Below are 15,577 nucleotides of genomic sequence, written 5' to 3'. Positions count from 1 at the left end.
GACATACAACGACATCTGGAACAAAGACGGTGTGGGGCCCGTCGTAGATACCGGTTTTCAACCGATGTAGAAGCTTCTTTTTGTAGTTGTGACGCAAGAGAAGGATAATGCTAATCAAAGAGTTAATAAGCAACGAAACCCAAGTGGGCTAGGAAAATGAGATTAAAAATTAAACGAAGTGCGTAGGAAAGATACTTACTCAATGAAAAAAAAAACATTTTTTTGGGTTCAGTTTGGAGAAGGAAGAGGGCCAAAGAATGAGGGAGAATTTGTAGTGTGCAACGGTGGGCTACACCGAGGCGGTGGCAATGTGTGGCGGCTTTCAGAAGGTTCTTCATGAGGGAGGTAGCCTGGGACTCCAAGATGGGACAATCAACCATGCGGTCGAAAAGCGTGTGGGGCTAGCAGAAAAAAGGTTTAAGGATTTAGGGATTTTGGCAATTTTTTAAACTCGAGTTTCCAAGAGTTGGGTGCTTCACTCGATATATAAAAATTTCACATGTATAACAACGACAGTTTTAGGGAAAACCATCTTCAAAATTGTTCCAACTAAGACGGTTTTAGTCGAAACCGTCTTAAATTTGAGTGTCTTTACACAACTTATTTATGAAAATACCACCGGTAGTATTTTTAAGACAAATTTGATAGAACCGTCTTTATTTTAGTGTTGTAAAAGGTTGTTTTTGTAGTAGTGGTAATTTGCCAAAAATAGTTTCTTCGGACACTTTTTTATTTTTTAATTTATTTTTAATTTCATTCTTGGTGAATCGTGAACTACATCACCATCTCCTATGAATAAATTACCTTTAATTTATGAGCTTGTTTTCTCTTTGTCTATAAAAGATTAGTTATGATTTTTAATAAAATATATAACTAAGGCGTATCTAAAAGTGCAATATCTAATTTATCCAAAATAGTTAGGCATATACCTAATAAAAAAGAGTAGTGCAGAGGAAATTAAAGGAGTGGTTAATTACGTACCTTTTTTTCAGAATTTTTTTTTATTTAGTAATTAAAGTTCTAAGATCATAGGATTTGTCACATATAAAAACTCAATGAATTCTATGAAAAGAATGGAATTTGTCACCCTTTAATGGTTCCTATAATTCAATAGTGTAATATATATAGCAAATATATGTATAAAAAAAATTCAATGAAGTCAACAAACTTTAATTTACAAAACTTAATATATATATATATATATATATATATATTACAAGTAAAGTAAAGGGAAAATCTGTTAATTAAAGCTTATAAGAAATACTGCATGCAGAATTCATGGTTCTCTTCAAAACGTTGGATTTCTGAAAGACGACGGCAAAATATTTGATTGCTATCTGATTGAATATCCACATCTTTTCTGCCCCCACCTGCCTAATTAAATTGGAAGACAAAAGGAAAAAGTTAATCTAAAAAAGGAAAATTCGTTAATCTCACAATAGAGAGCTTAATTAAAAAAATGAAAATGCACTAGTCTGTGTGCTTCCTTATACTTTTACATGCTAAACAGACGAAGCAGACTTACTTGTTCGATGATACAAGAAGTTAGGCACTTAATGACTGTGTGTAAACCTCGAAGTTCATCTGAAACTTAGAGTCCAACCAATCAGATTATGTGGAACTTTCCAAATCTTGCTGACAAACTTGAATCTTAATTTATAGGCCAATTGTATAAGCGAAAATCCATGACTTTGGTGCACATGGGTACATGGATTAGACCAATTCCGGACCTATATATAAATATCCCTCTTCTTCCATATCCATCACAAGTTACAAAAACACAAAACTAAAATCAGAAAAATGAAGATGACATTGGTAACATTGGTCCTTATAGTTGCCTTGAGCACAAAGGCACTTCTTGGTGCAGCTGGTCCTGCACCTGAGCAAGTGCTGGACACATCAGGGAAGATAGTTCGAGCTCGTTCGAGTTACTACATCGTTCCGGCTTCCCCCGATTTAGGTGGCCTTGATATGGCAACCACAGGTGCAGATTGCCCTCTTGATGTTGTAGTTGTTGATGGTTACCAAGGCCAGCCTTTGATCTTTACACCTGTTAATTTTAACAAAGGTGTCATTCGTGTTTCCACTGATCTCAACATCTATTTCCCCGTTGCCACAAGTTGTCCACAGACCACAGTGTGGAAGCTTAAGGACTATGATTATTCAACATCACAGAGGTTTGTGACTACTGGTGGTGATTTCGGCAACCCCGGTTCGCAAACCGTGGCGAATTGGTTCAAGATTGAGAAGTATGAGGATGCTTACAAGTTGGTCTACTGTCCAAGTGTGTGCAACGATTGCAGTTATCCATGCGGTGATATTGGAATATACCAGGATGAATATGGCAAGCGTCTTGCTCTAAGTTCTGAACCATACAAAGTGAAGTTCCAGCGGGCTTAATTATTGAATTGATAACAAAACTAATTAAAGAATAATGAATAAGTGTAATGAACTACTTTATGCTTTTGCTGCATATATGGTAATTCTCATGTTGAGTTCCTTGCCACGGACTTGATAATAAATAAACAAGTTACTTTCTATTTTTAGTCTTTCGAAAATTTCTTGTTTCTGTTCGTCTTTGTCATTGTTTGCAATTGGCATGCATATTCGTGATTTACAATATAATGGAGGCTTTTACATTGCAATGAAGGTGGCCGTTAGAGTGGTGGAAAATGGGCAAAACACTTTGTTCTGGAGGGGTTTCCATGGTAAATGGAGGGAGAGCGTATTTATGGGAGTGGAGATAGCAATACCACAGGAATAGCGTTGTTTTTAGTTTCCATTGTAAAATGTCCCCAAACCTGGTCTCGTTTTCTCGGTTGGTGTATGAATCCGCTTCTGTGCTTGTCCACATCTCTTAGCTTCGTGGGAGGCTCTGTTTTATTAGCCTGTGGGTACTATAGAAATAGCATTTTGGAAGGCTTTTTGTGTCTATAGTTTTTTAGTTCATGTTTTTTAGTCTATAGCTTTCTGCGTCTAGAGTTACTGTACAATTTAATGTTACGAGATCAATTCAAAGTGAATAAGAAGTAACTTTACAATCACCTAGCTCGGTCGACCACTAGAAACATATAGTATTACAAATGAAGTAAAACACAAACAGCACTGCCTAGCTATGACTAAACATCACAAATGAAGTAAAACCTAGAGAGAACTTACACAACAAATTAAGTGGCGAGAGTACCGCTTGCCCAATCCATTAAAACAAAATAAACTAGTTAAACATTTTGTTACAAAATTAAAACATTAAACACCCAACAAAAGCTCTACCAAGTTGAAAATATAACCATAAACATCATAACAACTAACTACTACTTAGCCTTTGTAAGTAACAAAGTACTACTGAGTATTGATATTTAAGTAGCTTGAGAATTCCTCTTCCACTCCTCAATTTGTCTCTTAATATTAACCTCGCAACTCCCACCAACACCACCAGCCGCCTTCCTAGCTGCCTCCTTCATTTTTGCAGCTCTTTCCAACCCTCAGAGATTCATTGTTCATCATCTGTTTGGTTCTCTTAGCAATCTCTTCTCCTTTCACCACCTCTTGTGCTCCCCACCCCCATTCATGAGGCCAAAACCCTACCCCACTTATCCTTGTCTCTCAAGTTATCTTCTAATCCCCACTTTGAGGCCATGATAGAATAGGCACTTCTTTTGTACATTTCATTTTTCGTCAAATAAATAAAAAAAGGATTTTATTTAAAAATAAATAAAGTTTTAAAAAATAATGAGGTTTTTGTAATTAAATACATAAGGAGAAATAGTTTTATTAATTAAAATAATGATTTTAAGGTAAATAAAATAAATATGTATTTTTAGTAAATAAAACGGATGCTATATTTATTCATTTGATAGAGAGAAAATACAGTTCATTTTTACAAAACAATAAAATAAAGAAAAATAGAATAAATAATAAGTGCAGAGTACTCTAATTATAAATAAAGACATATTGGGTCAATTCTTACATTAAAATATGTTTCTACATTTTATCTTTTTCCCAAATTCATCCTCTCTTCTTCCTCTTTCAAAACCCTTTATTTTTTTCGCATACACTCAAACTTGTCCCAATAAAACTATGATCCTGGATTCATTAGCCATTGGGTCGTCTCGAAATTCGGACACTAGGTTTAGAACTCATATTGCACATGCCCACCATTGGGATTTGTAAACTAATGTCTATGGAGAGAGAGACTCCCCTCGCACGGAGATAGTGAAATTGAGACTTCAATTTCTTCTCATTTTCTCTAATACTTGGAAACCCTAGCAAAACAACCAGAGAAAAAGCTTCAGGAATCTTAGGGAATCACTAGAGACATCACTATCATTGTCGGACTACGCACATGAGCCCGCTTAGAGGTAAGGGATGAGTTACCCACGCTTGGGGATTAAAATGAACATGTGTAGGGATCTCTATAGGATAAATTTTGGGTTGTTTTATGAATTTAAATTATGTTCTTATTCTATTATTTGCAAATTGACTGTGTTTGACAGACCAATTAATGTCACAATGCGAAATTATTGAGAAATTGATATGTTCTTGTGTTGGGTGTGAAACCTAGAAATTTGGCATTTTCTAATTAGCATGAATTGATAAAATTAAGTAAGGAGAGATTTTCCATAAGAGGGAGTGAGATATTGATTTTTTATTTTTCCCCTTTTCATGCTTTTTAGGGGTTTTTTATATAGTTTGGAATTAATATTATAATTTGGAATTAGAATAGGCTAACCAAATGACATGATCAATTATTGGGAGGTGTTAAATTATAGACATGGGATATGATTGTGAATGAGTGTGTGGTTAATTCTTGATGTGATATTACTTGTGTTTTGATTGTGAATTATACAATAACTAGATTGGTATTTACCTTGAGAAAAGTGTTTTATGCGCGAATTGTTAAAAGGAAAATGTAGGATTCCAAGTTAGGAACCTGGGAAAGTGTAGGGTTCCAAGTTAAGAACCTGAGGTGTTAAATTGTAGCGCATTGTGTTAAACATGTTTTGAAAATAAGTGTGGGGTTGTGAGTATTATATAATTCATGAGTAGTGTCTGCATGCAAAAGTTGTTTTAGGGGTTGGACCTGAATCAGGAAGCTGGGGCCTTAACGGATTCTTTGGAGTCTAGGCCTTGGGGTAAACACACTCGATTTGAGTGCCTCTTTAAGCCTATGTTGATTCCATATATGATTGGAGCATTCTCGCAAAACACAGTGACCCTGAGTGGTCACCTTATGATTTCACTTAGTGAGAGTGGCCTAGCATACCTATTGTGTGGTGTGTCTTGTTATGTACTCTTAGTTGTCCTGGTGTTGTTTTTCACTGACATTGTACCACATTACATGTAAGATTGAGTCTTAGTGTATTTGTTGCATAACACCTGTGGAATGATCATTGTGACTTGTTACGTGACGGTGGGTAATGAATTGTGTGACTGTGGGATGTTTTGTTGTACTAGAGATGTGTTGTTCCGAATATGTGATTAATGTGAAAGTGTGGAATGTGCTTTATGATTAAATTCTTGGGGACAAGTGACATTATGCAATGAGTGGTAAAATGATGCAAATTGTGCTAAGTTGTGTTTGTTATACTTATATTATATGTATATATGTGCTCTTGTTTATCTCAACCTGTTTAGGAATGTGATAACTCACTCTTTGTGTGTTGTTTATATTTGAATTATGTGATGATCGTGAACCTTGTGTTCGTGGGAGCAGATACCTAGGTGGATTGCTTTAAGGAACCTTATGCTGGAGGATGTCAGGACAAAATACTCTGATAGGATGTGACATTGAGGCATGAGTTTCTATTTTAATTACATGATGTCCTGAACATGTTATTTTACTATATTTTATTTTGTTTCTTAACTTAAGTTCTTTTGTAAACTTGAACGACCTTGTTTTGAGCCGAAAATGTTTTTGATAAGTTTTATTTGGTAACAGTGAGGTGAATGTGAATCTTTTACCCATGTGAACTCTTTTATGCTTAGAAAATAAAATCTCATTTTATGTAATTTCGTATTTTCAAGTACTTTATTGTATAAATATGTATATCGGGGTAGAGGGTGTCACACCTTCTACACAATCTCCATTATTATTGAGTTCCACCCTCTATGTACTCACAAACCCTCCCATTGAAGGGTGTAATAAAGTTATAAAAGAATGCCACTAGACATGGCAACGGGGCGGGACGGGGATGGATATTTCCTCCCCAGTCCTCGACCCTGACTCCTCAACATATACCTGTACCTGTCCCCGATATCCGACGGATTAAAATTTGTTACCCCATCCCTGTAGCCGTTGGGTATCGGGTTTCCTCGTCCCCGATTTAGATTTGTAATTTATTTATTTTTTTGTAAAAAAATTATATTGAAAATCTAATTTAAAAAAATGATTGTTACACATTTATTTTAGCTACTTGTATTTGCAGAGCATTTGTCTACAAAATTCATCAAGAAAATAACCTTAAATTATGTAAAAATTATAAAAAAAAAAAAATTAACAAGTAATAATAAAATTTTAATAATTTCATCATTGGGACAGGTATGGAATGGGTATGGGACGGGTAGTGACATCCCCGTCCCCGACCCGAATCCCGATTAAAAAAGTCGAATAATCCCCGAACCCTTACCTGGTCCACTCGGGTATTTCCTGTCAAAATTGGGACGGGATTGGGCGGATACCCACGGGTAGGAGTTTCATTGCCATGCCTAAATGCCATTGATGAATTCAAATGAAGAAGAAGAGATAGCTTGTGAAGGATGCTACTAAAATAGAGAAAACATCTTATGAGAGAATGAATCAAGATTGTGATTATTATTGATTGAAGAGTACAAAAGCTCTAGGATCAAGCTTCTTTCTATTATTAGTGAGAGTGCTAGTGTAGCACAAGCAACCAAATACTTTTAAGGAAGAAATGTTATAAGCAGTGCCATATAATTTTTCAAAAGGAGACATATTATTAAGAAATGGAGTTGGTAAACAATTAATAAGCAAATCAGCATGTTGTAAGGCAAAAGACCAAAACATTGGTGGTAACTTGGACTGAAAAAGAAGGGCTTGAGTAACATTTAATAAATGCTGATGTTTTTTCTCCACTATTCCATTTTGTTGTGGAGTTTCAACACATGCATTCTAGTGTTCTACCAGTACTGTGATAAAATTGTTTTATGACAAACTCAACACCATTATCTGATCGAATAGTTTTCACTTTTGTATTAAATTGCCTCTCAATATAGGAAACAAAAGCTTGTAAGTGAGTTTGAGTCTCAGCTTTAGAAGTCACTATAAAAATCCAAACAAATCTAGTGTGATCATCCACAATTGTAAGAAAATACTTGTGTCCATTCATGATGATTTGTGAGGTTAAGGTTAATATATGCAATTTGACATCATTACCACGAGAAAGAAAAGAAAAAACTAAAATAAAGTTCTTATGACTAGATTTTTGTGACATACCAAGACAGTGTGGAGGCCAAAGGATTTTCCCTTTTATAAATTGTGGAGATTGTCACTGCTACAAAAAAACTCTTTCCATGACGCTTAATTCTTGTTGGTTTATAAAAAATCGATGCCAAAGATCACACGGTGACAATTTTCAAAATTTGTTGCACAAATCAACATCAATTTTGTAAAAAACATTGTACAATATGAGTTTGAACGACAATTTTGTTAAAAACTATTGTGAAATTCACATCGGTTTTTAAATAAACCGTCTTGGAAAAGGTTCCTAATTTATATAATAGATAATATGTTGATTCGCTCCTTCTTCCCTGTCACTCTCGACCCCTTTTTCCTTTGGGTCTCTGTTCGAGCCCTGCACAACCCTGAACTTTATCGAAAAGTGTACCAAGTCGTTAAAGAAATAATAAAACAGTAAGATCGAACTCAAGGAACTTGTTTCATTCAGTGAAGTTTCATTCAGCAAGCAGACATTGATATAAATCCATGTAAATAAAAATGAGCAAAGGATGTATATACTATAAATCTAAAAACTACAAGTTACGCTTATCAAAACGGGAGAGAAAACAAATGATTAAAACGTGGGGTCCTTCTATTGAACACTTGATATAATTAAATGATTTTTCTCTATTTCAGATTATTTTTATGTTCTATGTTGAGGACTAAAATACCAAACAACGATTCCTCGCGCAAATGGACTAATTCTAATTAAATCTTGTTCTCGGATGTCTCGTCAAACTTAGCCTAACCGAACAGCATTACAATCACAGCATATCAAAAACTAAAACCCTGCACTCTATGTCTAGCAATGCAGTTATCTAGCCTTGCTCTATCCAGTTCTAAGGATTAATACATTTTCCCATGCTAAAAATCTTAACTTTACATACCAATGGATGATCAGACCAAAAGCATGCAATAATTAAGTGTAGATAGAAGCAATGAACACATAAAACAACTTTGAATAGATAGTTAAGAATTTACAATAAGTTTCAGCAAAATTTCCCAACAGAGATACTTAGCCTTCCATCGCAAGGCAACACCTTTCAGCTAATAGATGAGCGTTTAAGAAGAAAATAACAGATTACACAGTGGTGGGAATGTCTCCTCCACCTCTAGGAACCTAGAAATTACTCCTAAACCTAAGATCCTCTTGAAAGCTGAGATTTTTGGTGTCCTTGCTCTGTTTTGCGCTTCTGTTCTACTTTCTCCGTCCCAATTCACGCACCCCCTTTTTCTGTCCTCAAAGGCTCGCTTAGCACCATTTTAACGCTTAGTGCGAGTTAGTGAATATCTGCTGAGCAAGCTGGGCGCGCTTAGTGCGAGAAGAGACAAATGCCTCGCTGAGCGAGCTGATGACACGCTGAGCGTGCATATGCTTCTCAGATTTTCCTCTAGATTCCTACTCGCTAAGTGGGCTGAGTGCCTCGCTTAGCGCATGATTCTCGCTAAGCGCACAAGCCTCGCTTAGCGAGACATCAGCTGCAAGCCTTCATAATCTTCATCCTTTTTAACTGAAATTGAAGTTGAAACACATTAAATTCACAATGTTGGGCATTTCTACTGAACAAAATTAAACTAAACCTAAAAATATGCACAACCTACAAAAAGAACCATAAATTGGGGAAAAGATAAACATTTTATAAAACTTTTCTATATAAAAGTTAGTCGTAAATAACAACTAACAGTCTCTTTCTTCGCTCTCCCTCGCCATTGCTGTTTTCAGTCCCCATATTTTAAATGAACCATCATGGAAAAGGCTCTCTACAGTTGGTCTCTTTCTCTCTTTGTGTTTCCAATCTTTCTTTAAATCTCAAAGCACACACACACACACACACACGCACGCACGCACGCACGCACGCACGCACACACACACACACACACACACACACACACAGAGAGAGAGATCAGAGTTAAGTTAGGTTTAGGATTCGCGATCGGTCTATACCTAGACCTAGCCTTGGAGAATCAGGTTCTGAAAGCATGGAACATTCTCGCGTGAAGACACACACACACACACACACACACACACACGCACACACACACACACACACACACACACACACACACACACACACACACACACACACACAGAGATCAGAGTTAAGTTAGGTTTAGGATTCGCGATCGGTCTATACCTAGACCTAGCCTTGGAGAATCAGGTTCTGAAAGCATGGAACATTCTCGCGTGAAGACAAATTCGCACACACTTGATAGAAATGGAGTCTCACCCATACATAACCCTATTATCGACATCATTTCTAGAAACTTCCAAGCTCGAATCACTCCTAAAAGCTCCCTTATTTTTCACTCCTTAATTCATAGGTTTTTTCTTCAACCTCCAAATCACAATTGAAAGTTGTGTGCAATGAGATTGTGATTGGTAATGCCCAATCAGCATCAAGCTCTCAACCTTTCCTTCTTGATCATGTCCATTTAAAATAAGCTGACATATTTGATATTGCATAGTTGAAGTGTGATCTAGACAAAAAGGTGTATAACCCAAATCATCTTAGTTTTTCTGTTAATTTTGATCTTTTAGGAACTTGTATTGTATGAACTTAGGCACATGAACGATGGGGTATTAGAGAGCACAAATATGGAGATGACTCAGTAAAGGATTCAGAGCCTTTTAAGAGGAATTATGCTTCAATACTAAACCAATTAACTGAAGCAAATGAACAGACATGGATTTGAGGTAGTCATTAGAATTATGATTTTACCAAGAGATTTTGACTTCTACAACAAATTATGAGTTATAGTGGCTAAATTTTGCAGAGGAAAAGTCAAGAAAGATATGGATGTATAACATCAACTATTTCAAGTAGCCATTTATTTCAAGATTAAATAGAGTTATTGTGCTCTAAATCATACATTAGATTTTTTGATTCCCTTTATTGCTTGATTCGTTTTGAAGCTTCTGACCTTAATTATAGAAAGATAAGGTTTGTTTGTCATAGCAATTTGTGTGTGTTTATATACACAAAACATCAGAACTCAGAAGATTATTAGTCAGTACTCAGTAGATATAACAATTAATAATAGTTTTACTAATAGCTCTTTTGTTTTGATGAACACTTCTGCTAATAGCTGTATCTTGTAAAATCTTGCAAAATGGACATTTTTTTCTTATCAGTCCAAAGATTTAATACGATTGCAAAATTTACCTTCTGGTCAACACCACACAACATTTGAGTAATTATCTTGGCCACTTGACAAACTGTAGAGAAAATGTGGACTAAATGCTTGAGTAGAACTTTTGGTCATTCTTTTAATAATTTAACTATCTATGTCCCTCAAATCAAATGACTGTGCAGAGGAGAAAGGAGACACCACAAAAAACGAAGAGTGGAGCACTTAACGAAGTATGTGGAAATATCCCTAGAAACAGATAAAGTCTCTTCCTATATAATATTGTATTGGATGCTAGTTTAAACTTTTGTTAAGCTTATGTTAACAACATTGTGATGCAGAATGGTTGAGGCAAAGAAGAGAAACTTGACACCATCAGTTCCCTCTATAAAGTTCGCTCTTAATTTTACAATTGCCTTTGTTTTATTAGGTTCGATGCAATTGTTTCTGCAGATGCTTTTGAGAATTTGAAACCTGCTCCTGATATTTTCTTAGCTGCATCAAGAATATTGAATGTGCCCCCAATGAGGTATATGCTACTAGATTGTGCTTATCATTAAAGGCCTAAGTTGTGTTTCTTGGATGATTGACTTTTTAGAGTGGTGGTGTTTTATTGTTAAAGATGTAATAAAAAACCAATCACGTGTCTTCATCTAAAATCTTCAGCTTTTGGGATAGTTGGTCTATGACATGGTATTGTACTAGATACTTTGCATAGCTTGGTTCGATGCAGCTTAGGAAGTGAAGATAATTGCTCTCTTGCAAAATGTAGTTGGCAATGATTATCTTTGCAATACTTCTGAATATAAATAGTTACATTAAAAAAAGCATTGTTTCTCATTTGTTTCGTTTTATGTTGTTGGCAGGATGCAGTGAAACCGAATAAACAGCCAGTTATTGTTTCTGTACCAATATGTCATTATGATGGTCAGTTACATTTTATGATATACTGCGGTGGTGCTAATAAGAAAAGAAAAATGAGTACAACATTTAAATTAAGAACTTTAACCCAACTGTTATAATTTTCAGTTTTAACTTCAGCTATTTATTTTATTTCTTTGTTGTACATAGTTGTTTTTTGGTTTTTCTGTATCAGAGAAAAACAACCCTTTGTCACTGTGGTATTCTCTAGACGTGTTCTTAGCGACAATCTTATTCCTGGACACAGTCTGGACTTTCCATTTCCACTCTTATAATTTCAACAAATAATACATAGTTTTCCTTCCTATATGATTTCAGATGTACAATGCTAATCTATTTCTTCATTCCAGATACCGAATCAGCCAAAGTATCAAGACAACAGCTTAAAGAAGCAATTTATGCTTCCTTGTTTGACATTAATGTCCCTGTTGTTTGTGCTATCAACCAGGTAATACATATTTATACTTCCTTGTTTGTTTGACATGAATATTCCTTTACATTGAATATATGCAGAATTTGTTTCTGCTATTGAGTATATTGAGTCACAGGTTAATTATGATTTTACTGTCATCTTCTATGTATTTGGTTCTCCTGTTGAAGATGTAAGAAAGTGAGATCGCCAAAGCACTTGATTAAGTGTAGTAGAAGTTTTACTCTCTGTCGACTTATGAGTCTAGACATTGGAGCAAAGAACCTTGTTTACAACTATTCAAATTATCATCTATTAAATGTAATTGTGCATGGCATTTTACCTTATGAATTGTGTATGCTTCTGTTATTTCTTGTTATTTTCATGTGTATCTACTATATATATTGTAAAATGCAGGCCACTCTGGCTCTGTACGCTGCGAAACGAACTTTTGGAATAGTTGTACGTTCGAAGACTAAACACTGTGCTTGGTTCACGTTCAGCCAAACGCGGCACTACAAAAACTCATTCTTCTTCTTCTTTGGCCAAGTTATTCCTTGATGACAATTTCACGCTCTCAAGCCTCAAGCTTAAGCAACCCTCTGATTCAGGCGCTTCACAATCCTTATCTCTCTCTAGTGAAGGGACTTTATAATCAGATTGGATTCGTTATGTTAATGTGGTGGAGATTATTGATGATGACGCAGCACTGTTGGAGAATTTAGAATCTGTTTATTTAGTTTTGGATATTTTGGTGCAGGTGATTCGTCTAATTGGGTGTTTAAGCAAATTTCTTCTATTTTCCGCGGTAAGTTGTGAGAATGCATACTTATATGGGAAGTGTATTAAGTGAGACATGAGAATTATTTGATAGGAGACTGAATAACTTATGATTCAAATTAATTGTTAAAATTAGAACTGATTAAGAATATCTGTGAGAATACATACATTCGTTTGTGCTTGTATGCCCAAGCTTTACTCCTCTCGTGCTTTCACTATATATATCCATTTTTTTCTAAGAAAACAAGAAAACAGATGAAGCTAGGAGTAGGTTTACGGTGGTTTAACTAGTAATTTTTGCTTTTATTTACAATTAATTAGCCTTATTTTTTTTTTCGGGGGACGGCTGGTGCTGGTTCAAATCGAATGAAATCTCTCTTCTGTAGTTTGCCAAAAATAGTTTCTTGGGATCACTTTTTTATTTTTTATTTTTAATTTCATTCTTGGTGAACCGTGAACTACATCACCATCTCCTATGAATAAATTACCTTTAATTTATGGGCTTATTTTCTCTTTGTCTATAAAAGATTAATTATGATTTTTAATAAAATAAATATTTTTCTTAAAAAAATTAACCACTAGAACATTATTAGATCCTTTAAGAATTTGAAGAGACTTTATAACTTAGGCGTATCTAAAAGTGCAATATGTAATTTATCCAAAATAGTCAGGCATATACCTAATAAAAAGAGTACTGGAGAGGAAATTAAAGGAGTGGTTATAATTACGTACTTTTTTTTTATCAGAAAAACAATTTTATTAAGTAATTAAAGTTCTAAAATCATAGGATTTGTCACCTATAAAAACTCAATGAATTCTATGAAAAGAATGGAATTTGTCACCCTTTAATGGTTCCTATAATTCAATAGTGTAATATATATAGAAAATTCAATGAAATCAACAAACTTTAATTTACAAAACTTATTTTTTTTTTTTATATATATATATATATATATTACAAGTAAAGTAATGGAAAAATCAGTTATTAAAGGTTATAAGAAATACTGCATGTAGAATTCATGGTTCTCTTCAAAACGTTGGATTTCTGAGAGAGGAGGGCTAAAGATTTGATTGCTATCAGATTGAATATCGACATCTTTTTCTGCCCCCACCTGCCTAATTATATTGGAAGACAAAAAGAAAAAGTTAGTCTAAAAAACGGGAAAATTCGTTAATTAAAAAAATGAAAATGCACTAGTCTGTGTGCTTCCTTATACTTTTACATACTTAACAGACGAAGCAGACTTACTTGATCGATGATACAAGAAGTTAGGCACTTAATGACTGTGTGTAAATTAACCTCGAAGTTCATCTGAATCTTATAGTCCAGCCAATCAGATTATGTGGAACTTTCCAAATCTTGCTGACAAACTTGAATCTTAATTTATAGGCCAATTGTATAAGCGAAAATCCATGACTTTGGTGCACATGGGTACATGTATTAGACCAAACCCTGACCTATATATAAATCTCCCTCTTCTTCCATATCCATCACAAGTTACAAAAACACAAAACTAAAGACAGAAAAATGAAGATGACATTGGTAACATTGGTCCTTATGGTTGCCTTGAGCACAAAGGCACTTCTTGGTGCAGCTGGTCCTGCACCTGAGCAAGTGCTGGACACATCAGGGAAGATAGTTCGAGCTCGTTCGAGTTACTACATCGTTCCGGCTTCCCTGATTTAGGTGGCCTTGATATGGCAAGCACAGGTGCAGATTGCCCACTTGATGTTGTAGCTGTTGATGGTTACCAAGGCCAGCCTTTGATCTTTACACCTGTTAATTTTAACAAAGGTGTCATTCGTGTTTCCACTGATCTCAACATTTATTTCCCCGTTGGCACAAGTTGTCCACAGACCACAGTGTGGAAGCTTAAGGACTATGATTATTCAGCATCACAGTGGTTTGTGACTACTGGTGGTGATTTCGGCAATCCCGGTTCGCAAACCATGGCGAATTGGTTCAAGATTGAGAAGTATGAGGATGCTTACAAGTTGGTCTACGGTCCAAGTGTGTGCAACGATTGCAGTTATCCATGCAGTGATATTGGAATATACCAGGATGAATATGGCAAGCGTCTTGCTCTAAGTTCTGAACCATACAAAGTGAAGTTCCAGCGGGCTTAATTATTGAGTTGATAACAAAACTAATTAAAGCATAATGAATAAGTGTAATGAACTACTTTATGCTTTTGCTGCATATATGGTAATTCTCATGTTGAGTTCCTTGCCACGGAATTGATAATAAATAAACAAGTTACTTTCTATTTTTAGTCTTTTGAAAATTTCTAGTTTCTGTTCGTCTTTGTCATTGTTTGCAATTGGCATTCATATTCGTGATTAACAATGGAGGCTTTTGCATTGCATTGAAGGTGGCCGTTAGAGTGGTGGAAAATGGCGAAAACACTTTGTTCTGGCTTGACAGTGGATGGATGGGTGTCTAACTGTGTATTAAAGGAGAAGTATCCAAGGTTGTTCCAAATCGCAGAAAATAAATTAGCACAGATTGCTGAAGTGGTTTCCATGGTAAATGGAGGGAGAGCGTATTTTTGAGAGTGGTGATAGCAATACCACAGGAATAGCGTTGTTTTTAGTTTCCATTGTAAAATGTCCCCAAACCTGGTCTCGTTTTCTGGGTTGGTGTATGAATCTGCTTCTGGGCCTGTCCACATCTTTTAGCTAGCGCCTAGCATTGTTTCCAGTTTAAGATTTAATATATATAATAATTTTAATATTTATAATGATAACCACAAATAATTATAGTAATATTGGATAATGATTTGTAAGTTAATTTTATAATTGTATTTTTTATTTTAAAGTTAATTTGATAGTAATTTCGATACTAACCAGAAGTAGAGATTTAAAAAGTAAAAGTTTCGGAA

At 35.1% G+C, this 15,577-nt stretch overlaps 1 protein-coding gene and 2 pseudogenes across 1 annotated transcript; 2 read left to right on the top strand and 1 right to left on the bottom strand.

Moving 5' to 3' along the window:
- The first annotated feature begins 1,759 nt into the window (after positions 1–1,759).
- On the top strand, positions 1,760–2,546 carry LOC100777708 (miraculin). Its single transcript, XM_003534031.5, has one exon. The coding sequence runs from the start codon at positions 1,801–1,803 to the stop codon at positions 2,398–2,400; it is 600 nt and encodes a 199-aa protein (XP_003534079.1). The 5' UTR covers positions 1,760–1,800; the 3' UTR covers positions 2,401–2,546.
- Positions 2,547–3,133: 587 nt separating this feature from the next.
- The window catches only part of LOC102670000 (UDP-glycosyltransferase 708D1-like), a 43,896-nt pseudogene continuing 31,452 nt past the window's right edge, over positions 3,134–15,577 (bottom strand).
- LOC100777183 (miraculin-like) lies at positions 14,224–14,822 on the top strand (annotated as a pseudogene).

Source organism: Glycine max, chromosome 9 (genome assembly GCF_000004515.6).
Source record: "Glycine max cultivar Williams 82 chromosome 9, Glycine_max_v4.0, whole genome shotgun sequence".
Taxonomy (NCBI): domain Eukaryota; kingdom Viridiplantae; phylum Streptophyta; class Magnoliopsida; order Fabales; family Fabaceae; genus Glycine; species Glycine max.
The sequence above is the reverse complement of the archived record's forward strand: the minus strand, read 5'-3'. Positions and strand labels throughout refer to the sequence as shown.